This window comes from Triticum urartu, chromosome 4A (genome assembly GCF_056163025.1).
Source record: "Triticum urartu cultivar PI428250 chromosome 4A, HENAU_Tu73, whole genome shotgun sequence".
In the NCBI taxonomy this organism is placed as follows: domain Eukaryota; kingdom Viridiplantae; phylum Streptophyta; class Magnoliopsida; order Poales; family Poaceae; genus Triticum; species Triticum urartu.
In genome coordinates this window covers 17553334-17579753 of record NC_141876.1, presented here as the reverse complement: position 1 = coordinate 17579753, position 26420 = coordinate 17553334, and the positions used below count along the sequence as shown (strand labels likewise).

The 26420-nt window shown below is 45.6% G+C and overlaps 2 protein-coding genes and 1 pseudogene across 3 annotated transcripts; 1 reads left to right on the top strand and 2 right to left on the bottom strand.

Annotated features, from left to right (window-relative positions):
- Window positions 1-8021: 8021 nt before the first annotated feature.
- LOC147974499 (uncharacterized) lies at window positions 8022-8707 on the bottom strand. The gene is made up of 3 exons (XM_087519486.1): window positions 8654-8707; window positions 8390-8566; window positions 8022-8300 (listed from the first exon to the last, which is right to left on the bottom strand). Exons 1-3 carry the CDS (start codon window positions 8705-8707, stop codon window positions 8022-8024), a joined length of 510 nt encoding a protein of 169 aa, XP_087375612.1.
- A 10800-nt stretch (window positions 8708-19507) lies between these two features.
- On the bottom strand, window positions 19508-23972 carry LOC147974498 (receptor-like serine/threonine-protein kinase SD1-8; annotated as a pseudogene). Its single transcript, XR_015600124.1, has 7 exons — window positions 22625-23972; window positions 21655-21774; window positions 21423-21550; window positions 21073-21286; window positions 20512-20749; window positions 20243-20375; window positions 19508-20037 (listed from the first exon to the last, which is right to left on the bottom strand). The product of XR_015600124.1 is annotated as a receptor-like serine/threonine-protein kinase SD1-8 (transcript).
- A 1266-nt stretch (window positions 23973-25238) lies between these two features.
- Window positions 25239-25829, top strand: LOC147974497 (uncharacterized). Its single transcript, XM_087519485.1, has one exon. It carries the CDS (start codon window positions 25239-25241, stop codon window positions 25827-25829), a length of 591 nt encoding a protein of 196 aa, XP_087375611.1.
- Window positions 25830-26420: the final 591 nt, after the last annotated feature.

Genomic DNA, 26420 nt, shown 5'->3' with positions numbered 1-26420 from the left:
CTCACACTCAACATGCCCGGCCCACGTGGCATCATTACAGTAGACGGAAGTATTAAGCGATCTTTGCGCGCCGAAGAGAGTGTGGCTGCCTTGGCAGCCGCACACTAAAAACGGCCTCACCAACTAAAGCATTTAACAGGTCGTCAAGACCTCGAACACGGTTAGTCGAGTCTGGCGCAGCTATATGTAATTTATACCGGATCAATGGTCACACCCCTATTACAAATACAAGGGGCTCAACGCACGCAGACAAGTGGCAATTTTTACTCATCTTGAATTATATATGGTTTCTTTAAAAACTATCTTTTCGCACGACAACTTTTTCACCTAAGTTCCTCTCTTTTACAGATGATCATCGTGCTACACCCGTCCAGGATACGGCACAATGGAGACATAGGCGCAGACGTGCAGCAGGGACCCGCTCCAAGGATTCTTTTTAGATTAAGACCCTGCGTAAACCTTTTTTACTGTCTCTTGTTGATACATATCCACCGCATTCTCAGCGCAGTTGAGAAGGATGCTGACGTCTTGGCATGTGGCCACGTCAGAATAATGCACGTACCTGGACACAAGGGGCTTCTTACGAAGGGCATTATTTAGGCCCGGTTTATACCATAAAGACCGAGTACCTTTGGGAGTGTTCGGCGTCGCGAGTTTGGCCTTATATGCATCAGCTCCGAATCACAGTCTTTGGTCAAATGTTGGGTTTGCCCGGCTCCTGTGTTTTGGTGCCTTACGTTCCGCTTTAGTGGCTAAGGTAGCACCAGGAGAACTACTGTGATTGTGCCTTGGTTCATCCAGATGAGCACCTCAGTAGAGAAAGCCGAAAACTGACTGTCATGATATAGCGTGAGACTGGTCAACCACTCGATGACCTATCGGAATGGTAGAATTCCTCCGCCTTAACGAAGGGCCGTTTTCCGGCCAGGCATGTACGCACCCCGAGATCGGGAGAGTGCAGAGCCACCAGGGGCTATCTAGTAGCCCCACTGTCAAACTCCTATGGCTAAGTGAAAGTGTTAAAGCATTATAGTCCGGTTGCCTCGCTCGCTACGCTATCACCTCCTTAATAGGACCAAGACGTTGGGTTAAGTGTGAACAGGCGTTTTTTGCGAGCACCTCCGCATTATATGCGTGGGGGTTGAAGCCGACGGCTGCAATCTTTCAGGTTATACACATGTATACATAAACGGCCGCACAGGAGGCATCATACTACTTTCAGGCAAAAGTATAAACATAGCCTTATAAAAACTTCATAAAAGCATTGCGTTTACAATGAGAATACATATCACTCAAACATAATATTCTTCGATCACCGGGCCTCTATCAAACGAGCACCCTCGAGAACCTCCTCGAAATAGTGCTCGGCAGCCACTCGGCCTATGGCCGAACCCTGCGCCGCAACAGTGGTAGCGTCCATCTCCGCCCAGTATGCTTTAACACGGGCAAGGGCCATCCACGAGCCTTCTATGCACGCCGACCTCTTCATTGCATTAATGCGCAGCACCGGACCAAGGAACTGATGCACTAAGCTGGAATAGCTGTTCGGCTTTGGCTTTTCCGGCCATAGCTGATCCACAACAGACCTCATGGCGAGTCCGGACAACCTATTCAGTTCGGCCCATTCGGCTAGCTGGTCAGTCAATGAAAGCGGATGCTCTGGAACGTGGAATTGCGAACAGAACAGCTTGTCCACTTCACGATCTGTCTGACCTTGGAAGTACTTGGCCGCGTCGGCACCGCTCGTCGCCAAATCCATATACGCATCTGCCGAACTCCACAGCCGATCCAGAGGGGCATACCGTGGATCTCCGAACTTCCTCCGTAACATGAAGGGTTTCCCAGCCGCAATATCCCCGGCTTCCCGCAGCTCCTCTTTCTTCGCTCTCATAGCAGAACGGGTGTCTTTGTCCGCCACCGTGGCCTTCTCAAGGTCCGTTGCCTTCACTCGGTTTTCTTTTTCAAGGACCCGGCAACGGTCGGCAGTGTCTTTTAGTTCTACGCCCATCTTGGCCATATTCTCTTGGCTCTCGCAATGTGCGGCCTTCTCGGCTTTCAACTCTTCGGCCGCCTTCAAAGCAGCGGCATTACTAATCCTCGCTTGTTCCTTGGCTCGGGCAAGTTCTGCCCGCAAGGTTTCCACGGTGGCAGCTCCATCTGCAGTCACAACATATTAAAGATATTGGCATCATGCTGCTCTTACTATGTGGCGTTCACCAAGATAATAATACTTACCCTGTGCCTCGTCAAGCCTCTTGTTAACAAGCTCGATGTCGGCGTCTGCCGCATCCAGTTGCCATTTTAATTTGGCAAACTCACTAGTCTGGCTAGCCACCAGAGCTTCCACCACCTGCACATAGGGGCAGTCTGGTTATTGCTTGGGAATATGATCCTCTGTTCGCCACCATTCTCGACGACAACCAGAGTCTCAGGGGATACTATCTACACAGGGCACACCTAACATGTGTAGTACTATCACATATTATCTCACGTACCTCAAAGCCTGTCAGTAGACTCATAAAGGCTTCATGTAATCCGCTTTCGGCGGACGAGATTCTCTCCATCACCGTACCCATCAGCATACGGTGTTCTTCTGAGATGGCTGCTCGCTCCACCAACTCGCTCAGAACGTCCGACCGCACACCAGACGGTGCCGGACTCTTTTGTCTGCTCTCTTCAGGAGCCGGACACAGCTGGGGACTTCGGGGGTCTATGGGATTATTTTCTACCCTCACCGGATCCGGAGAGGCCCTCTGTGACGACACTTCAGGGTCGCCCGCTTCTGGAGCGGAGGAGTCCGGGGGAGGCGTTTCGCTCTCCATCATCTCTGGAAGAAGATCCCCCGAAGACGAGCTCATCTGAGAGGGGCTAAGGCCCGAACTGCAAGATATATGAGGTGGTTATTTTCTCAGAGAAAAAAGATAGCATACCTTTAATATTAAAGTATTTTGGATCACTTACGACTCGTTGGAGGGCTGATCCCCCCGCGGACTTTGTGCGGCAAAAGCACCCCCCGAGGCAGGACCCTCTGTGGGAGACTTCTTCTCCCGTTTGGAGGCTTCGGCTTCCGGATCCTCGGAAGCAGTCCTTTTCCTCCCCCGGTCGTCCTCCTTCGTGGAGACGCTCGTTCCCTCGGTTGGAACGGGCAGCGATGGGGGCCCGCGTCCGCCCGTATTACCCCCCCCCCCCCCGGTATCTTCCTTCAAGGGCTCCAGGCAAGGTGCGACCTCGAGCATCTTTTCCAATACCGGATTTTCCAAACCCTCAGGGAGGGGGGCCAAACACCGAATCATCTTCGCCTTTGTTACCCAGTCCTGGTCAAAAAGCAAACTCTCAGAAATAACTTCGAATAAAAGACAGTGTGTTTGGCTAGAGGATTTCTTACTTGTTCGGCGGCGCGGTTACTGCTCAGGCCCACGTCCTCGGTAATATTCGGACATTCTACTTGAGGTCCGAAGAATGACTTGTACATCTCCTCGTGCGTCAGGACGAGGAAACTTTGAATGGCACGTGGTCCCTCTGGGTTGAACTCCCACAAGCGAAGGGGCCGGCGTTTGCAAGGCTGGACTTGACGAACCAGCATAACTTGTATTACCGCAACCAAATTAAAATCTCCCTCGAAGAGATCTCGGATACGGCTTTGCAGTATAGGCACGTCCTTGGCTGGACCCCAGCTCAGACCTCTGCTAATCCATGACATCAGTTGTGGTGGGGGCCCGAGCGGAAAGCGGGGGCAGCCGCCCACTTGGCACTTCTGGGAGCCGTGACGTAAAACCACTCCCGTTGCCATAATTCGGACACCTCTGGAAAGGAACCTTTTGGCCATGGAGCTCCTGCCATCTTGCCTATTGATGCACCTCCGCACGCTGCATGTTGCCCTTCGACCATCTTCGGCTTTACTTCAAAGGTCTTGAGCCACAGGCCGAAGTGAGGGGTAAGCGGAGGAAGGCCTCACACATGACAATAAATGTCGAGATGTGGAGAAAGGAGTCCGGAGCTAGATCATGGAAATCTAGCCCGTAATAGAACATCGAACCCCTGACGAAGAGATCCAGAGTGAGGCCTAGACCTCGGAGGAAGTGGGAGACGAACACGACGTTCTCGTTGGGTTCGGGAGTAGGGACGATCTGCCCTCGATCAGGCAGCCGATGCGAAACCTCGGCGGTCAGGTATCTGGCCTCTCTCAACTTCTTGATGTCCTCTTCCGGAACAGAGAAGGGAATCCATCGGCCTTGAAGGCTGGATCCGGACACGATTGAAGATCCGGAGCGCCTAACCTGGGCTTTGGGTGTTAGAACTCGAGGCGGGGGAAGGGTTCGATTGAGCACGAGAGGTAAAAAGCGAAAACCTTGTCCCCTTATAAAGAGGGTGAATATCAAGCGTCCTCTCCGTAGCCGTTTGGGACTTGCCTATAATCTAGGAGTCCTAGACACGGTTGGGTTACCCACGACCGCATTAATGAGAATCCCGTAATGGGGGGAACATGATCTCCGCTTCGACAAGACGTGTCAAGAAACCGCCCCGCGTTATGTGTGAAGCTGGTTGAAAGAAACGGTTTGAATAATCACCGGGCCATGACATAACGTCATGCTGCCAAAACAAGCCATCAAATTAGATCTGCGAAAATATTATTCTCTCTACGGTGGAATGTGGAACTTATTTTGCAGGGTCGGACACTATCCTCGTATTCAAATTCTTCTGTGATGTATTCGGAGAAGGAACCCGCCTTGCAATGCCGAAGATAATACTGCGCGCCGGACTCATCGTCATTGAAGCCTGGTTGAGGGGCTACTGAGGGAGTCCTATATTAGGGGGTCTCCGGACAGCCGGACTATCTCCATTAGCCGGACTGTTAGACTATGAAGATACAAGATTGAAGACTTCGTCTCGTGTCCGGATGGGACTCTACTTGGCGTGGAAGGCAAGCTAGGCAATACGTATATGGATATCTCCTCCTTTGTAACTGACCTTGTGTAAACCTAACCCTCTCCGGTGTCTATATAAACCGGAGGGTTTTAGTCCGTAGGACAACAGCCATAACATACAATCATACCATAGGCTAGCTTCTAGGGTTTAGCCTCTCCGATCTCGTGGTAGATCTACTCTTGTACTACCCATATCATCAATATTAATCAAGCAGGACGTAGGGTTTTACCTCCATCGAGAGGGCCCGAACCTGGGTAACACATCATGTCCCCTGCCTCTTGTTACCATCCGGCCTAGACACACAGTTCAGGACCCACTATCCGAGATCCGCCGGTTTTGACACCGACAACAATGGTGCCAGAAAATAGTCTTGATAACCCACAAGTATAGGGGATCGCAACAGTTTTCGAGGGTAGAGTATTCAACCCAAATTTATTGATTCGACACAAGGGGAGCCAAAGAATATTCTCAAGTATTAGCAGTTGAGTTGTCAATTCAACCACACCTGGAAACTTAATATCTGCAGCAAAGTGTTTAGTAACAAGTAATATGATAGTAGTGTGCTACCTCTTAAGCACTGCATTGGTTTTCCCCGAAGAGGAAGGGATGATGCAGCAAAGTAGTCTAAGTATTTCCCTCAGTTTTTGAGAACCAAGGTATCAATCCAGTAGGAGGCTACGCGCAAGTCCCTCGTACCTGCACAAGACAAATAAATCCTCGCAACCAACGCAAATAGGGGTTGTCAATCCCTATGAGGCCACTTACGAGAGTGAGATCTGATAGATATGATAAAGATAATATTTTTTGGTATTTTTATGATAAAGATGCAAAGTAAAATAAAGGCAAAGTAAATAGCAAAGTAGTAGGCAAACAATATGATAAAGATAGACCCGGGGGCCATAGGTTTCACTAGTGGATTCTCTCGAGAGCATAAGTATTCTACGGTGGGTGAACAAATTACTGTTGAGCAATTGACAGAATTGAGCATAATTATGAGAATATCTAGGCATGATCATGTATATAGGCAGCACGTCTGAGACAAGTAGACCGACTCCTGCCTGCATCTACTACTATTACTCCACTCATCGACCGCTATCCAGCATGCATCTAGAGTATTAAGTTAAAAGGGACAATTGCAAGTTTGCCCCTAGTTGGAACCCACCCACGGGGTTTGCCCTTAATTTTCCACCTTGCTCAGTCTTGCCCTTAGATTTGTCCCAGGGCTCGCTCGAATGCCCTTCCATGACGGCCCTATGTGGTCAGCGCCGTTTGACCACGGTTTTGCGCCGTTTTGGACAGCACATGCCCCTGCCCTTTCCTTACAGGTGGGACCCGCGTATGTATCGCATCTCATTTCCCCTCTCTACCAAATCTGTCTCTAGAACCCTAGCACAGCGGCGACCCAGGCGAACCCTAACCCTAGCTTTTGGCGGCGCGCATCCGAGCCCGGCCCGTGGTTTGGTCGATGTCGTGAGAGATCCAGACCACATCTTCATCGGCTACGATGGTGAAGACCTATAGCTCACGCGGCGGCGGAGGCGAAATGGAGGGCGCGGCGTCAAGACAGAGGACTCCAATGTCGACGGAGGAGACGAGCCAACAGATCCCATATGGGTAAGTTCATCTGCTTTTTATCACTAGTTCTTACTTTATTTTTAGGTAGATCTGCCGTGCGTGATGTTTTTCAGACATTTTCTTGCATTCGTAGGATGGATCCAGAGCGCGCATTTTCTCTGTCCATTAGAATGGAAATGACTCTTTTAGCAAGGTTTGGTACTAAGGATCAAGGCACAGGCTTCACTTTTCCTCTTACGATCGATGCTACAAGCACATTCACCTCTTTCAGGGATGCAGTATACAGAAAATATCCGTGGGGTTTGTACGATGCTGTTGAGTTTAGATTTTGGGACCAGGATAAATTTGCATGGATCCCTCTGTAGTGTGATGATGAGCGAGCCCAGATGTTTGCAGCCAATGCACTGTTGAAAAGTGGCAAAATTGAAGCCACTGTCATACAGAGAGCCAGACCAGATGCAGCTCCTAGTACAGCAAAGCCCCCTGTCCCAGGAAACAAATCAAAAACTGCCAGCAACTGTAATCAAATTGAAGAACCAGATCATCCAGCAATTGTAATGCCTTCTCCAGATCATCCAGCAACTGTGCAGCCTTCTCCAGAGCAGCCAACAACTATGCAGCCTTCACCAGAGCAGCCAGCAACTGTGCAGCCTTCTCCAGAGCAGCCAGCAACTGTGCAGCCTTCTCCAGAGCAGCCAGCTAGTGAAGATGATGTATCACAAGAACCTGCTACACAAGCTTCTACTGTTGCTAGTGCAGATCTATGGTTTGTACTATTTGCAATGTTTCTCCTTTTACTTATTTGACTGCAACTAACTAACTTTATTCCTTTTTCCAGCACTCCTAAGAAGAATTGGAAAAGGCCAGCTATGAGAGGACCATCTCCCTGCAAGAAGAGGAAGATGAGCACTACTTCTACAGTAGCAGGCACACATGGGTCAGTGACTGGCAGCAATATGCATGAGAAAACTGATGCAACTCAAGAGGAAGTGCAGGCTGATGTGCCCCAAATCCCAGCAAAAGTGACTAGAAGCAGATCTAAGGAGATTCCAAACCCAGCAGGAAACACTAGGAGCAAAAGGGCCAAATCATGAGTGTTGTCATGTGTGGAACTATCAGTTTGGGATGATCTCTTATGTCATGTTTGAACTATCTGTAGTTGATATCTATGTGCACTGTGCACTCTAGTTGTATGAAGTACTATGTTGTCATGTGTGAAACTATTAGTTTGTGGACCTAAATTTAGTACTATGTTGTATAAGTACTATGCAACTGAATTTGGTAGTTTGTTGTGTGAAGTAGTATGCAACTGGAGTGGGTGGTTTGCTACTGAATTTGAAACTATGTTGTCTCCTAACATCTTCACATAGAACATATCAGTGCATAACTTATGAGGCATTCATACATCACTGCATTCATGGATCATAAACTGGAAATAGATCATAAACTGCAAATACATCAATGCATTCATACATGATTGCACTCATACATCAGTGCATTCATGAGCTAGCATACAAACTTTAGTGTGCATTTTGTGCACACACAGACATTGCGATAGCTAGCATACAAATTGTAACTATAGGGAAAAACATTGTCCAAACGCGCATCATTTCCTTTCTTTCCTTCAATTCTTTGGTCAGCGCACGATTTCTCTTCGCCAGATCAACTGCTTGCTTCTCCAACTTATGACTTTTGATCCAGCTAGCTTCAAGCGTTGCATGCAAATCTTCTAAAGCTAGTCCAACTCTTGCTGGAGGTGCAGGGTCAACCCAAACCACCCACTCACATTCATCTGGCAACTTCATGAACAATTTTCGATTAGATCTGATGTCGACTGCTTCGTCATGGATTCAAGCCCAAGAATATAAAATGCAGTTCAAATTCTTACATCCAGGGGGCAACCCAAAAATCGACGACCGGTGCTAGCTCCACCCCATGAGACACGACGAGCAGGGATTAGGCCATGCCCTGGACAACGATGCTTCGAGCGATACTCCAGGCCGGAGAAAGTGGAGTCTGGCAAGTAAAACTCTGAGCTGTGCTGCACAATTCCTACCCCATCCACCTAATTTGACCAAAACCACATAAATCACCCGAAATTTGAGCTAACCCTAGAAAATGGGGAAATTTTACTCTACCTATTACAAATTACCTCTTCAGCGGGGGCCGGCGACGAGCTCTCCGACGACATACCCGACATCTCCATGGCCGTGGGCGAGCCTGCACGACGCCCCCTCCAACAGCTCCTTCCTTCCACCCCTTCCGCCCCCTTTCTTCTGTCTAGCGCGAGGTAGCAGACGACTAAAAGTCTAGGGATATCGACTCAGGGGTAAAAATGTCCAAAACGACGCAAAACCGTGGTCTAACGGCACTGACCACATGGGGCAATCACGGAAGGGCATTCGAGCGAGCCCTGGGACAAATCCAAGGGCAAAACTGAGCAAGGTGGAAAATTAAGGGCAAACCCCGTGGGTGGGTTCCAACTAGGGGCATAAATGTATTTGTCCCAAGTTAAAAACAGAGTAACGCCTTAAGCAAGATGACATGATGTAGAGGGATAGACTCATGCAATATGTAGAAAACCCCATCTTGTTATCCTCGATGGCAACAATACAATACGTGCATTGCTGCCCTTACTATCACCGGGAAAGGACAGCGCAAGATTGAACCCAAAGCTAAGCACTTCTCCCATTGCAAGAAAGATCAATCTAGTAGGCCAAACCAAACTGATAATTCGAAGAGACATGCAAATATAACCAATCATACATAAAAGAATTCAGAGAAGATTCAAATATTGTTCATAGATAGACTTGATCATAAACCCACAATTCATCGGTCTCAACAAACACACCGCAAAAAGAAGATTACATCGAATAGATCTCCACAAGAGAGGGGGAGAACATTGTATTAAGATCCAAAAAGAGAGAAGAAGCCATCTAGCTACTAACTATGGACCCGTAGGTCTGAGATGAACTACTCACACTTCATCGGAGGGGCTATGGTGTTGATGTCGAAACCCTCCGTGATCGATGCCCCCTCCGGCGGAGCTCCGGAACAGGCCCCAAGATGGGATCTTGTGGAAGAAAGTTACGGCGGTGGAATTAGGGTTTTGGCTCATGTTCTGATCGTTTGGGGGTACGTGGATATATATAGGAGGAAGAAGTACGTCGGTGGAGCAACAGGGGGCCCACGAGGGTGGGGGGAGCGCCTGGTAGGGTAGGGCGCGCCCCCTTCCTCGTGGCCTCCTGTTACCTGCCTTGGCGTAGGGTCCAAGTCTCCCGGGTCTTATTTGCTGAGAAAATCACGTTCCCGAAGGTTTCATTCTGTTTGGACTCCGTTTGATATTCCTTTTCTTCGAAACCCTAAAACAGGCAAAAAATAGCAATTCCGGGCTGGGCCTCCGGTCAATAGGTTAGTCCCAAAAATAATATAAAAGTAGATAATAAAGCCCAATAATGTCTAAAACAGTAGATAATATAGCATGGAGCAATCAAAAATTATAGATATGTTGGAGACGTATCAAGCATCCCCAAGCCTAATTCCTGCTCGTCCTCGAGTAGGTAAATGATAAAAACAGATTTTTTGATGCAGAGTGCTACTTGGCGTAATTTTAATGTAATTCTTATTAATTGTGGTATGAATATTCAGATCCGAAAGATTCAAGACAAAAGTTCATATTGACATAAAAATAATAATAATTCAAGCATACTAACTAAGCAATTATGTCTTCTCAAAATAACATGGTCAAAGAAAGTTCATCCCTACAAAATCATATGGTTTAGTCATGTTTCATTTTCGTCACACAAGAATGCTCTCATCATGCACAACCCCGATGACAGGCCAAGCAATCGTTTCATACTTTAGTAATCTCAAACCTATAAAATTTCACGCAATATATGAGCGCGAGCCATGGACATATCACTATAGGTGGAATAGAATATAATGAGGGGGGTTATGTGGAGAAGACAAAAGAGGAGAAAGTCTCGCATCAACAAGGCTAATCAATGGGCTATGGATATGCCCACTGATTGATGTTAATGCAAGGAGTAGGGATTGCCATGCAACGGATGCACTAGAGCTATAAATGTATGAAAGCTCAACAAAAGAAACTAGTGGGTGTGCATCCAACTTGCTTGCTCACGAAGACCTAGGGCACTTGAGGAGGCCCATTGTTGGAATATACAAGCCAAGTTCTATAATGAAAATTCCCACTAGTATATGAAAGTGACAAAACAAGAGACTCTCTATCATGAAGATTATGGTGCTACTTTGAAGCACACGTGTGGCAAAGGATAGTAACATTGTCCCTTCTCTCTTTTTCTCTCATTTTTTTATATATGGCCTTTTTATGGCCTTCCTCTCTTTTTTTATATTCCTCACTTGGGACAATGCTCTAGAAAATGATGATCATCACAGTTCTATTTATTTACAACTCAATGATTACAACTCGATACTAGAACAAAAGATGACTCTATATGAATGCCTCCGGCGGTGTACCGGGATATGTAGTGGACCAAGAGTGACATGTATGAAAGAATTATGAACGGTGGCTTTGCCACAAATACTATGTCAACTACATGATCATGCTAAGCAATATGACAATGATGAATGTGTCATGATGAACGGAATGATGGAAAGTTGCATGGCAATATATCTCGGAATGGCTATGGAAATGCCATAATAGGTAGGTATGGTGGCTGTTTTGAGGAAGATATAAGGAGGTTTATGTGTGAAAGAGTGTATCATATCACGGGATTTGGATGCACCGGCGAACTTTGCCCCACCTCTCAATGTGAGAAAGGGCAATGCACGGTACCGAAGAGGCTAGCAAGGATGGAAGGGTGAGAGTGCGTATAATCCATGGACTCAACATTAGTCATAAAGAACTCACATACTTATTGCAAAAATCTACAAGTCATCAAAAACATCGGTACTACGCGCATGCTCCTAGGGGGATAGATTGGTAGGAAAATACCATCGCTCGTCCCCGACCGCCACTCATAAGGAAGACAATCAAATAACACCCCATGTTTCAAATTTGTTGCATAACGTTTACCATACGTGCATGCTACGGGACTTGCAAACCTCAACACAAGTATTTCTCAATTTCACAACTACTCAACTAGCACGACTTTGATATTATTACCTCCATATCTCAAAACAATTATCAAGCATCAAACTTCTCTTAGTATTCAAAACACTCTTAAGAAAATTTTACTGATCTTGAATACCTAGCATATTATGATTTTAAGCAAATTACCATGCTATTAAGACTCTCAAAATAATCTAAGTGAAGCATGAGAGATCAATAGTTTCTATAAAACAAATCCACCACCGTGCTCTAAAATATATAAGTGAAGTACTAGAGCAAAACTATATAACTCAAAAGATATAAGCGAAGCACATAGAGTATTCTAACAAATTCCAAATTATGTATGGCTCTCTCAAAAGGTTTGTATAGCAAGGATAATTGTGGTAAACTAACAAGCAAATACTCAAATCATACAAGACGCTCCAAGCAAAACACATATCATGTGGCGAATAAAAATATAGCTCCAAGTAAAGTTACCGATAGAAGTAGACGAAAGAGGGGATGCCTTCCGGGGCATCCCCAAGCTTTGGCTTTTAGGTGTCCTTATATTATATTAGGGGTGCCATGGGCATCCCAAAGCTTAGGCTCTTGCCACTCCTTGTTCCATAATCCATCAAATCTTTACCCAAAACTTGAAAACTTCACAACACAAAACTTAAAGTAGAAAATCTCGTGAGCTCCGTTAGCGAAAGAAAACAAAAGACCACTTCAAGGTACTGTAATGAACTCATTCTTTATTTATATTGGTGTTATACCTACTGTATTCCAACTTCTCTATGGTTTATAAACTATTTTACTAGCCATAGATTCATCAAAATAAGCAAACAACACACGAAGAACAGAATCTGTCAAAAACAGAACAGTCTGTAGTAATCTGTAGCTAGCGCAAGATCTGGAACCCCAAAAATTCTAAAATAAATTGCTGGACGTGAGTAATTTATATATTAATTATCTGAAAAAATAATTAACTAAATATCACTCGCCAAATAAAAATGGACGCAGTTCTCGTGAGCGCTAAAGTTTCTGTTTTTTACAGCAAGTTTAACAAGACTTTCCCCAAGTCTTCCCAACGGTTCTACTTGGCACAAACACTAATTAAACACAAAAAGACACAACCAAAACATAGGCTAGATAATTTACTTATTAATAAACAGTATCAAAAAGCAATTAATAAAAATAAAATTGGGTTGCCTTCCAACAAGCACTATCGTTTAACGCCCTAGCTAGTCACAACAAGCAAGAATAGATCTAGGTATTGCCATCTTTGGTTGGCAATCCATAAGTGGCTCTCATAATAGATTCATAAGGTAATTTAATATTCTTTCTAGGAAAGTGTTCCATGCCTTTCCTTAATGTAAATTGGAATCTAATATTTCCTTCCTTCATATCAATAATTGCACCAATCGTTCTAAGGAAAGGTCTACCAAGAATAATAGGACATGAAGGATTGCAATCTATGTCAAGAACAATAAAATCTACGGGCACATAATTCCTATTTGCAACAATAAGAACATCATTAATTCTTCCCATAGGTTTCTTAATAGTGGAATCTGCAAGGTGCAAGTTTAGAGAGCAATCATCAAAATCACGGAAACCTAACAAATCACACAAAGTCTTTGGAATCGTGGAAACACTAGCACCCAAATCACATAAAGCATAGCATTCATGATCTTTAATTTTAATTTTAATAGTTGGTTCCCACTCATCATAAAGTTTTCTAGGGATAGAAACTTCCAATTCAAGTTTTTCTTCATAAGATTGCATCAAGGCATCAACGATATGTTTAGTAAACGCTTTATTTTGACTATAAGCGTGAGGAGAATTTAGCACGGATTGCAACAAGGAAATACACTCAATCAAAGAGCAATTTTCATAGTTAAATTCCTTTAAATCCATAATAGTGTGTTTAGCAACATCTAGGGTTTTAATTTCTTCAATCCCACTTTTATCAATTTTAGCATCAAGATCAACAAATTCCGAATTCTTGGAACGCCTTCTAGGTAAAGGTGGATCATATTCAGTCCCATCATTATCAAGATTCATATTGCAAAACAAAGATTTAATAGGGAACACATCAATAACTTTTAGATCTTCATCATTATTTTCATAGGAACTAGAAGAACACACTCTTACAAAGGCATCTTTCTTAGCACGCATCCTAGCGGTTCTTTCTTTGCACTCACCAATGGAAATTCTCATGGCTTTGAGAGACTCATTGATATCATGCTTAGGTGGAATAGATCTAAGTTTCAAAGAATCAACATCAAGAGAAATTCTATCAACGTTCCTAGCCAACTCATCAATCTTAAGCAATTTTTCTTCAATCATAGCATTAAAATTCTTTTGCGAAGTAATAAATTCTTTAATATTAGATTCAAAATCAGAGGGCATCTTATTATAATTTCCATAAGAATTGTTGTAGGAATCACCATAATTATTAGAGGAATTACTAGGATAAGGCCTAGGATTAAAATTTCCTCTATACGCGTTGTTACCGAAATTGTTCCTACCAACAAAATTCACATCCATAGATTCATTATTATTCTCAATCAAAGTAGACAAGGGCATATCATTAGGATCAGAAGAAACACTCTTATTAGCAAATAATTTCATAAGTTCATCCATCTTTCCACTCAAAACATTAATTTCTTCTATCGCATGCACCTTTTTATTAGTAGATCTTTAAGTGTGCCATTGAGAATAATTAACCATAATATTATGTAGGAGTTTAGTAGCTTCTCCTAAAGTGATTTCCATAAAAGTGCCTCCCGCGGCCGAATCTAAAAGATTTCTAGAAGCAAAATTCAATCCGGCATAAATTTTTTGAACAATCATCCACAAATTTAAACCATGAGTAGGGCAATTACATATCATTAATTTCATTCTCTCCCAAGCTTGTGCAACATGTTCATGATCAAGTGGCTTAAAGTTCATAATATCGTTTCTAAGAGAGATGATCTTAGCGGGAGGAAAATACTTAGAGATAAAAGCATCTTTGCACTTGTTCCATGAATCAATACTATTTTTAGGCAAAGACGAAAACCAAGCTTTAGCACGATCTCTAAGCGAAAAAGGAAATAGCTTCAATTTAAAAATATCATTATCCACATCTTTCTTCTTTTGCATGTCACACAAATCAACGAAGCTATTAAGATGGGTAGCGGCATCTTCACTAGGAAAGCCGGAAAACGGATCTTTCATGACAAGATTCAGCAAAGCAGTATTAATTTCACAAGATTCAGCATCGGTAAGAGGAGCAATCGGAGTGCTAATAAAATCATTGTTGTTGGTATTGGTGAAGTCACACAATTTAGTATTATCCTGAGCCATCGTGACAAGCAAACAAACTAACACACAAGCAAACAGAGAGGCAAACGGGCAAAAAGAGGCAAATAGAGAAAGAGAGGGAGGATAGAGAGAGAGAGGGCGAATAAAACAGCAAGGGTGAAGTGGGGGAGAGGAAAACGAGAGGAAAATGGCAAATAATGTAATGCGGGAGATAAGGGTATGTGATGGGTACTTGGTATGTTGACTTTTGCGAAGACCTACCCGGCAACGGCGCCAGAAATCCTTCTTGCTACCTCTTGAGAACTGCGTTGGTTTTCCCCGAAGAGGAAGGGATGATGCAGCAAAGTAGCGTAAGTATTTCCCTCGGTTTTTGAGAACCAAGGTATCAATCCAGTAGGAGGCTACGCGCAAGTCCCTCGTACCTACATAAAACAAATAAATACTCGCAACCAACGCAAATAGGGGTTGTCAATCCCTATGAGGCCACTTACGAGAGTGAGATCTGATAGATATGATAAAGATAATATTTTTGGTATTTTTATGATAAAGATGCAAAGTAAAATAAAGGCAAAGTAAATAGCAAAGTAGTAGGAGAACAATATGATAAAGATAGACCCGGGGGCCATAGGTTTCACTAGTGGCTTCTCTCGGCAGCATAAGTATTCTACGGTGGGTGAACAAATTACTGTTGAGCAATTGACAGAATTGAGCATAATTATGAGAATATCTAGGCATGACCATGTATATAGGCATCACGTCCGAGACAAGTAGACGGACTCCTGCCTGCATCTACTACTATTACTCCATTCATCAACCGCTATCCAGCATGCATCTAGAGTATTAAGTTAAAAACAGAGTAACGCCTTAAGCAAGATGACATGATGTAGAGGGATAGACTCATGCAATATGAAGAAAACCCCATCTTGTTATCCTCGATGGCAACAATACAATACGTGCCTTGCTGCCCTTACTGTCACTGGGAAAGGGCACCACAAGATTGAACCCAAAGTTAAGCACTTCTCCCATTGCAAGAAAGATCAATCTAGTATGCCAAACCAAACTGATAATTCGAAGAGACTTGCAAAGATAACCAATCATACATAAAAGAATTCAGAGAAGATTCAAATATTGTTCATAGATAGACTTGATCATAAACCCACAATTCATCGGTCTCAGCAAACACACCGCAAAAATAAGATTACATCGAATAGATCTCCACAAGAGAGGGGGAGAACATTGTATTGAGATCCAAAAAGAGAGAAGAAGCCATCTAGCCACTAACTTTGGACCCGTAGGTCTGAGATGAACTACTCACACTTCATCGGAGGGGCTATGGTGTTGATGTAGAAGCCCTCCGTGATCGATGCCCCGTCCGGCGGAGCTCCGGAACAGGCCCCAAGATGGGATCTCCTGGATACAGAAAGTTATGGCGCTGGAATTAGGGTTTTGGCTCCTGTTCTGATCATTTGGGGGTATATGGATATATATAGGAGGAAGAAGTACGTCGATGGAGCAACAGGGGTCCCACGAGGGTGGGGGCGCACCTGGTAGGGTAGGGCGCTCCCCCCTACCTCGTGGCCTCCTGTTACGTGCCTTGGCGTAGGGTCCAAGTCTCTCGGGTCTTATCTGTTGAGAAAATCACGTTCCCGAAGGTTTCATTCCATTTGGACTCCGTTTGATATTCCTTTTCTTCGAAACCCTAAAGTAGGCAAAAAAACAACAATTCTGGGCTGGGCCTCCGGTTAATAGGTTAGTCTCAAAAATAATATAAAAGTGGATAATAAAGCCCAATAATGTCTAAAACAGTAGATAATATAGCATGTAGCAATCAAAAATTATAGATACGTTGGAGACGTATCATAGTGGTAACGGTGGCAAAAGGTAACGGTAGCAAAAGTAATATTTTTGGGTTTTATAGTGATGATAACAGTAGCAGCGGAAAAGTAAATAAGCGAAGAACAATATAGGAAAAGCTTGTAGGCATTGGATCGGTGGTGGAGAATTATGCCGGATGCGATCGATCATGTAACAGTCATAACCTAGGGTGACACAGAACTAGCTCCAGTTCATCAATGTAATGTAGGCACGTATTCCGAATATAGTCATACGTGCTTATGGAAAAAACTTGCATGACATCTTTTGTCCTACCCTCCCATGGCAGCAGGGTCCTATTGGAAACTAAGGGATATTAAGGCCTCCTTTTAATAGAGTACCAGGCCAAAGCATTAACACATAGTGAATACATGAACTCCTCAAACTACGGTCATCACCGGGAGTGGTCCCGATTATTGTCACTTCGGGGTTGCCGTATCATAACACATAGTAGGTTACTATAGACTTGCAAGATAGGATCAAGAACTCTTATATATTGATGAAAACATAATAGGTTCAGATCTGAAATCATGGCACTCGGGCCCTAGTGACAAGCATTAAGCATAGCAAAGTCATAGCAACATCAATCTCAGAACATAGTGGATACTAGGGATCAAACCCTAACAAAACTAACTCGATTACATGATAAATCTCATCCAACCCATCACCGTCCAACAAGCCTACAATGGAATTACTCACGCACGGCGGTGAGCATCATGAAATTGGTGATGGAGGAAGGTTGATGATGACGATGGCGACGGATTCCCCTCTCCGGAGCCCCGAACGGACTCCAGATCAGCCCTCCTGAGAGAGTTTAGGGCTTGGCGTCGGCTCCGTATCATAAAACGCGATGAATCTTTCTCTCTAATTTTTTTCTTCCCGAAAGTAAATATATGGAGTCAAGGTTGAGGTCGGTGGACCGTCAGGGGGCCCACGAGGCAGGGGGCGCGCCCAGGGGGGTAGGGCGCGCCCCCACCCTCGTGGACAGGTGGTGGCCCCCCTGACGTAGATCTTTCTTCCAGTATTTTTTATATATTCCTAAATAATTCTTCGTTGATTTTCAGGTCATTCCGAGAACTTTTATTTCTGCACAAAAATAACACCATGGCAATTCTGCTGAAAACAACGTCAGTCTGGGTTAGTTCCATTCAAATCATGCAAGTTAGAGTCCAAAACAAGGGCAAAAGTGTTTGGAAAAGTAGATACGACGGAGACGTATCAACTCCCCCAAGCTTAAACCTTTGCTTGTCCTCAAGCAATTCAGTTGATAAACTGAAAGTGATAAGGAAATTTTTTTTACAAACTCTGTTTGCTCTTGTTGTTGTAAATATGTAAAGCCAGCATTCAGGTTTTCAGCAAAGATTATGAACTAACCATTTTCACAATAACACTTAAGTCTCGTGTTTACTCATGCCAATGGCATAACCAACTAGTGAGCAATAATAATAAATCTCGGATGACAACACTTTCTCAAAACAATCATGATATGATATGACAAGATGGTATCTCGCTAGCCCTTTCTGAGACCGCAAAACATAAATGCGAAGCACCTTTAAATATCAAGGACTGACTAGACATTGTAATTCATGGTAAAAGAGATCCAGTCATAGTCATACTCAATGTAAACTAATAGTAATGGATGCAAATGACAGAGGTGCTCTCCAACTGGTGCTTTTTAATAAGAGGATGATGACTCAACATAAAAGTAAATAGATAGGCCCTTCGCAGAGGGAAGCAGAGATTTGTAGAGGTGCCAGAGCTCGGTTTTGAAATAGATATGGATAATATTTTGAGCGGTATACTTTCATTGTCAATATAACAACCGAGAGGTCTCGATATCTTCCATGCTACACACATTATAGGCGGTTCCCAAACAGAATGGTAAAGTTTATACTCTCCCTCCACCAACAAGCATCAATGGCTTGCTCGAAACAACGAGTGCCTCCAACTAACAAGAGTCCCGGGGGAGTTTTGTTTGCAGTTCATGCACACATGGGCCATTCTGTCACTTCTCAATGAAACAGGTGGAACTTATGTGAAGTTATTTGTTATTGGACACAGGAAGCAAGCTTGCTCGTGCTGACCTTCCGCCAGTGCTAGCTGGTTTCGGCTAGGTGTATGTATCCTCAACCTTAAACATGGTTGATCTCTCAAGAAGATCAATTAATGGTCCATTTTAACACCAACCTTAAAGATGGGAAATGTTTAGCCGCCAGTACTTTTGTGAGTAGTGTTACAATTGGTTTTCATATAGTACTCAAGATAAGAGCATTTGCATTCTTTTCTGTGTCGTCCCTCGGCCAACTTCAACACGACCATTTTTAGAGATATAGCAAAATTAAGCAAATGCTAGAGCCCCACTAAAGATAGTAAACACATGAAGTTGTAGTAGTATCTATCTCACGAGAGATGAACCACATCATCAGGAGAACATGCTTAGCTAGAAAATGGACCATGGACCGATATTCTCGAGAGATCAACCATGTTTTAGGTTGAGCATACACCTGGCCGAAAGCCCGAAACCAGCACCGGCGGAAGTTCAGCTCGAGCACGCTTGCCTTCTGCTTTCAACAACAAAGAATATCACAAAAGTTTCATATGTTTCATTGAAGTGATATGAAGGCCCATGTGTGCATGAGAACCACCCTAAAATTTCTGAAATTCCAAAACAATTCCCAACATAAGGTTCAGTCACACATTGCTAAAGCAAGGAGGTAGAGATCAACTTATAAGCTAGGTGGCCAGGTGGGTCTCATATCATGTTGTAAAATACTAAAAACACATGTTTCAAAAAATAATAGTACAAACCCACATAGCATTGAACCACGTACACATAGTGTGTGTGCTCGCCTGAATTGCAACATGTATAGTCATTATGTTTTTGGCGTGCATGCACGTGTCCTACCCAATAACATTGAGAAAGTCATCAGTAACGTCTCCAATATTTGGTTCCAGCTTGCCTTGCATCCATCCTATCGTCCTTCAAGGTTTGTGATGGTCAGCTCGACGTTGCCGGATGTGTCCTCCTGCACGTTGAGAAGGTCCGCAAGAGTGCTCACGGGCATGCAGACCACCGGTTGAAGTGGCCGTTCCAATGCCTTTTGGTGCGACATCATGGGTATTATGGCAGCCATTTGCGGTCGTTGGCTCGGGCTCTCCTGAACGCACAGTAGACCTACTTGGATGCACGTCGCCGCCTGCTCTAGCTCCGCTGGGCTGCAGCCATCACGCACGACTGGGTCAAGGAGCTCGAGGCTCTTGTTTTCCTCGAATAGCATCCATGCCTGCAAAAGGATTATTGTGCTTGTGCTTGTCAATGCGATTTGTGGGGTTCAATGTGATTCTATCATGGTGTATTTCTTGGTTCAAACAAATTGGTTGGGACTTTGGCCGTCTAGGCACGCTATTTCGAGTTTGTGTTAAATTTATAAAATCACACAAAACTCATTTTGGCTGTTTGAATTCAGTTGCAGGAGGTAATTCACTTATGTGAGCTATGAGGTTGAAATTTCGTTGGTTCCTCCTCCCATTGATGATCTCTAGCAACAGCACACCGAAGCTGTACACATCTTGCATGAACGAAACCATTCTGTCCATGGCGTACTCTGGTGACATGTAACCGCTGCGCTACACATGGGCATCATGCAAAATCAGTCAAGAAATCGGGAGAGGATACACTTGAAAAGAAAAGGAAAAAGTCAAGGTAACTATATAGTACTTCTCCATCGTTTGTGTCATGCAAGGTTTGCAGTTCTTACTATGTCCCAACAATCCTTTTTGTGACCTGATGGTCGCCGATGCTGCTGAACAACTTGGCGATTCCAAAATCCGATATCTTGGCCACCATCTCCCTATCGAGGAGAACGTTAGCCGCCTTGAGATCTCGGTGGATCATCGTGTGCCTCGAGTCCTGGTGAAGGTAGAGAAGCCCTCTTGCAACACCGAAGATGATGTCCATCCTAGTTCTCTAGCTCAAGCCAGCGTGCCTCCTTGGATTTGTTGGCAAATTTACACAATTGAATTTCTCGTCATAAATGGTACTCCCTCCATTCCACAATGTAGTGCTTCCTCTATCCTCGTGCTTCAACTTTGACCGTAAATTTAACTACCAAGGCCGATTGCGGCGGGAGCAAAAGTTATGTTAGTGAATTCATATTCGAAAGAAGTTTTCAATTATTCAATTTTTTCTCCCGCGCAGTCGGTCTCGTTGGTTAAATTTATGGTCAAAGTTGGACCTCGAGAAGCGTGGGCGCACTATATTTTGGAATGGATGGAGTAGTAACTGGTATATTGCAGTTAGCCAGACACGTCATACATACCAAAAATGAAAGTGTCCAAGCTCTTGTTGCTCATGTACTCATAGACCAGTATCCTCTCGGAGCAGTGGATGCAGCAACCGAGCAGGCGTACGAGGTTACGGTGTTGCAGCTTGGCGATCAGGTCCACCTCATTCTTGAACTCCTTCAGACCTTGCACACTGTTTCCTGCTGATAGCTTCTTCACCGCGACTTCCTGGCCATCTACCATTTGACCCTGACAAAGAAAATTCAGGTAATCAATTAGACATTTTTCATACAAGTACAACATGGCGAGCACTACCCGCATGTTGTCCATACGAGCATAGGAAATTTTCAGTCTGATTTCACATGGATTTTACAAGCATTATCACCTTGTAAACAATGCCAAAGCCGCCGCGCCCTATTTCATGTTTGGGGCAGAATCCATCGGTGGCGTCTCTAAGGGTTTCGAGATGGTACGTCGGACACTCACCTCTCACCATGTCATCAAACTTGATAACTAAAAAATGGAGAAGGAAGCAACAAATACATGAGCAGCTGATAGAGCAAGTAGTAGTTTCAGGTTATCCTCCTGAAACAAACTCACCAAGGAAGGCGACTCACCTTGCTTACTGCGTTGCCGGATCTTTATCCAGATCACGAGGCCAAGCGATAGCAGAAGCAATGAAAATTATGTTACCACCGCGGCGATGATCACGACGAGCTTGCTGGTCTTTGTTGTCTCTAATATTAAGATGCATGTGCAGTATAAACGCACAAAAATTGTGTATTCCTTAAGCCATTATACTAGTATAAGGTGCATCGTAATGTGTGAGCTTGGCATGTTTGCCATGGCATAGGATTGACAAGGTCCTTACCTCCAGAAACTAAAAATATCATTCTGTCAATGAACAAAAAGTCTAATCTCTTGACTTCAACCAAAAGTTACAACATGAATTGTTTTTGTGTAACTGGTAACTCCAAAAGTCTGATTTCATGACTTCAATCGAAAGTTACAACATGAATTATTTTTGTCTAACTGGTAACTCAAAAAGTCTGATTTCATGACTCAATTGAAAGTTACAACATAAATTATTTTTGTCTAATTGGTAACTGAAGTCAAGCTAAAGGAGTCATAATATCTTATTAGTAGTCGATGATGGTATGTCTGGCATCAATCTTTTTTGTCTTTCTGGCCATCATATCTATATCTAGCGTATGCAGAATAAGTTGTGCCATTTTTGTAACTCCATATTTGAAAAAAAAAAAATTAAACCTTAGTCTATCCAGACGTGCCCATCCTTCCCCTACCTCATCCAAACAGATAAGATGAATTCATCATGTAAAAAAAAGGGATTTTGTGAATACAAATTGGGTGAAACATAACATAAGCAATAGTGATATATACGGAAATTAAGGTGATCTTGTTTCAAGTTTGTGATTATCCATACGAATCTCTGCGTAAAATCAATGACTTAGGACTTAGATGTGCAATACTTATGACACATCTGAAAATGTGCTTTAGCAAAACTGTAGTTTTATTTTGGATTTTGGATCCGAAGCAAAGAGAGTGTAATGTGTTTATAATTAGTACCTAGGTGAAGGTCAGACATTGCCAGCCTGATGAATAGATCCTGGCCGTCGTCGACGAAGCGCGTGTCCATGAGCTCGCCGAACCACTGTATGCACCCAGTCCCGCCACCACGGACGTCCGACGCGGCGAACGCCGTGCAGGAGCAGTTGGACGAGCACCTCCGGCCGCACTCCGCGAGCGATGCGCCGGCGTCCACGCTGCTGCCGTGCGTCTGCGGCAGTTTCACGCCGCGCAGGGTATAGAACCCGTCGCCGCCACTGCACTGCAGCACCGTGCTGCGGGCGCACCCGCCGGACGCGTTCCGCATGCGCCACTCCGCCGGCGAACTCGGGATGAACCCCCTGATGCAGCCGCACATGACGGCGCCGACCGCGTTGCACACGCCGAACGGGCCGCACGCGCCGTAGACGTCGCACTGGTCCCTCGGCCCCGACCAGAAGACCCTCCACACGAGCGCCGCGCGGTCCCAGACCATGCGCTGCATCGCGCCGGACTCGTTCAGGACCAGCCGGGACACCGGCGAGCCGACGCGGTCGCGGTACACGAAGGAGACCTCGTCGGCGGTGTGGGTGAACCGGAACTCCACCAGGTCCTCGAAGGTGGTCATGTCCGGGCAGCCGCTGAACCGCAGCCCGTTCCACGGGCCCGTCCGGTACCTCTTGCGTCCGTTCCTCCAGACGTGCAGCTCCGGCGAGCCCCGCGTGTCCATCACGTACCGGAAGTCGCCGGGCGACGGGTCGTCGGCGCTGTGCCACGACGAGGCGGACCACACGTCGCCCGTCCGGAGGTCCTGCCCGGCCCGCGACCCGGAGAGGAACGTGCTGGTCGGGTGGTCGAAGCTTTGCCACACCGCGACGCCGGCCGCGTCCGCGAGCACCAGGTTGCCGTCGTCGTGGAGCTGCGCCACCGACGCCGCCGAGGAGCTGGACGAGGATCAGATGGTTTCGTTACCACTGGCGGCGTCGAGGAGCACGAGGTCCCCTCGGCTGCTGAGCACGACTACGCCGGAGGATGAGGCGTTGAGCGGGCGGTCACGGTTGGCGACCCAGACGACGGCGCCCGGGGAGGCGGTGAGCCATATGCCGAGAAACCACTTGGTGTTGTTGGCGACGGAGAAGAGGCCGTCCGCTGCGTCAAGGTGCTGTCGGCGACGGCCGAGGCCGTGAGAAGCAGCCGAGACAAAAAAGCGAGCAAGAACCGGTGGCGGCTCTGGCTGGGCCTCATGATCTTGCGCGCGCGGGGCTTCGCCGAGAGTAGAGGAATGCAGCAATCAAGAAATCGCTCAACACTGAAGCTTGGTGATATTGTGATTTGACCATTTCACGCTGGTACTGGTCCGGCTGCCAACTTCCACACACGATCGTAAATAGTCATCCATTTTATTTGGATTCTGTTCATTTACATTGGTAAAAGGAACAAAAGTGTCTGTTTGCGGTCGTCCGCGGTTATCACATTAAATTCACGCCGAACTGTCCACATGCATTAAACTTAAAACATTAAAAAAAGCAGACTTAAACTCCAAAAGAAACCTTAGAACGGTTGTCACTGCCGTTCTGGCCCCCGTCTTCACTGGATGCCGTCGCTGCCGTCTTCCTCGTCCGCGCTGAGGTCGATGAAGGGAGGCGGCTGCCATAGGTGGGCTGGTGGCGCCTCCGGCGGCTGCACTGCAGAGGGCGTTGGTGGCACGCGGGTGATGACCATGTATCAGTCTCAACCCACACGGGCGTACACCAACCACTATTGGAAAAAGCCATATAGATAAACTATAATTTTTAAAACAATAGTGGCGGATAACTGGTCTTAACCGCCACAGCTAAAGGCGGTCTAATGACGACCGCGGGCTTGCACTCGTCACAAGTGGGATCTTCCAAATAAGCCCGCGGGATGAAATGTGTAGTGATGAGCGGAAGTTAGAGCCTACCACTGCTCTCTCATAAGTCAGTGGCGGACACTATCATATGCCCGCACAACTACATTTTGACAAGCCAAGCCAAATAAATCCAAATTTTGAAAGAAAAAAATACAGTGGCAACAAGGTGCCCTGCCAGCGCCTTGCAATTTTGCCCACCTTAGGCGCTTAGGCGTCAGGGCGGTGCATGCTGGCCTTTCTGCCTTAAGAATAACAAGTTTAAACCCAATCATCCAAATCAAGTGCTCCAGCAAAATTGTAAACTTAGACATGGGGATTCCATGTTGTGACCATTTTATGAAAAATGGTTTAGCTACACCAAAAATTAGCAACAAGCTGGGACATATAGTTGTAGACAGAAGTGCTGATCCCACATGATATCATGGCTCACAACTAATCACTTTCAGTGTTAGGCGCTGTGTAAAATTATGAGGTCGTATACAGTTTTATTTGGCCACTTCTTATGGTCTTGACTCTTAATTATTGGAACAGCTCTAACATTTTTTTTCCGTTTCCATATACGTATATCCTATTATTGACTACTTTATGATGTAATGGTACAGGTGTACCCAAAGATTCAGGAGTCAGATGAGGTATTGTTTCTTCTATAGTCTTAATATCTGCAATGCTGTCATGTTCACTTAAATTTGGTATTTCTCGACATTGGTAGGAGGATTACCTTTAAATGTCAACCGACGCGCCACCATGCCGTCGTGCCGCCGAGGAGCGTCGGGCTACCGCGGCGTCCGCCAGCGCCCCAACGGCTGGTACTCCGCCGAGATTCGGTCCGGTGACGTCCGGCTCGGCCTCGGTACGTTCCGGACCTCGCACGAGGCCGCACGCGCCTACGACACGGCGGCGTGGCGCCTGGACAGGCCGCGCCAGCAGATGAACTTCCAGGATGTCCAAACGCGCCAGCAGGCGCAGGACGTCGCCCCTCCGCCTGGTCTTATCACGGACCAGGACCGTGCGGAGCACGCTCGGCGGCAGCGCCCCCTCCTCGTCGCCGAGGAGGACGAGCGGGCCATGGCGGAGTGGCGCCGGTGCCACCCGAAGGACGTCGCCAACGAGGAAGCCTTCTGGGCAAGGCGTCGCGAGGAGACAGCAAGGCGCCGCGCGGAGCGGTTGGACAGGCATCAACGGAAGGCCCTGGCGTTATCGCAGTGCGAAATCGTTGAAAATGGTGGGCAGTCGATCTTTTTGTCTAATGATGACCGTTGGGAAGACATGTGGCTCGATACCTCGGACCAGACCAGCGAGGATGGCGATGATGATAATGATGATGACTGGGAGTAGGCTGTAGTTGCACTATCTAGTAGTTTTTTAAAAAAATCGTTGCACCGTAGTTTTTTATCTATCTATGCTATGGAACTATGTAAAGTATCTATGTATCGTTTTGATCTATGAATTTTATTTATCGTTTTATTAAAAAAATGTACGCAATGTTTAGCGCGCGCTGCATTTTAGCGCGGCCGCTGGTGCAACGCGCGCGAGCTCAATTTTAGCGCGGCTGCTGGAACCAGCGCTGCCGGCCGCGCCAAACCAGGCGAAGGGCGTGCGGCAAATGAGTTTTTAGCGCGTGGCGCGTTGCGCGGCTGTTGTAGATGCTCTTAGTAGCTAAGCTTGACTGGCACAATCGAAGACCGGGAGAATTCTTTTTTCTTCGAAGCCGACACCACAAGATAGAACACCCCGTTTTACCCACGATTTTTCTAGAAACATCGAATACAACTACACACGCATACAGTAACACCATCACACGAATGCACTCACACAACGCCTAGTGAAGACCTAGTGATACACGGTTATGCCGACGAACCCAGAAACAACTCCATCACCTACACTTCATTGCTAGGGAATTCGACGAGAAAACCACAATTTAGTCCA

What these genes read in the sequence shown, in the direction of transcription:
- LOC147974499 (XM_087519486.1), bottom strand. Translation starts at nt 8,707, where the DNA reads ATGGAGATGTCGGGTATGTCGTCGGAGAGCTCGTCGCCGGCCCCCGCT. An exon ending in CGCCGGCCCCCGCTGAAGAG is followed by an intron (nt 8,567 to 8,653) that starts GTAATTTGTAAT and finishes TGGTCAAATTAG; the next exon opens with GTGGATGGGGTAGGAATTGT. An exon ending in TTTTGGGTTGCCCCCTGGAT is followed by an intron (nt 8,301 to 8,389) that starts GTAAGAATTTGA and finishes TTGTTCATGAAG; the next exon opens with TTGCCAGATGAATGTGAGTG.
- LOC147974497 (XM_087519485.1), top strand. Translation starts at nt 25,239, where the DNA reads ATGCCGTCGTGCCGCCGAGGAGCGTCGGGCTACCGCGGCGTCCGCCAG.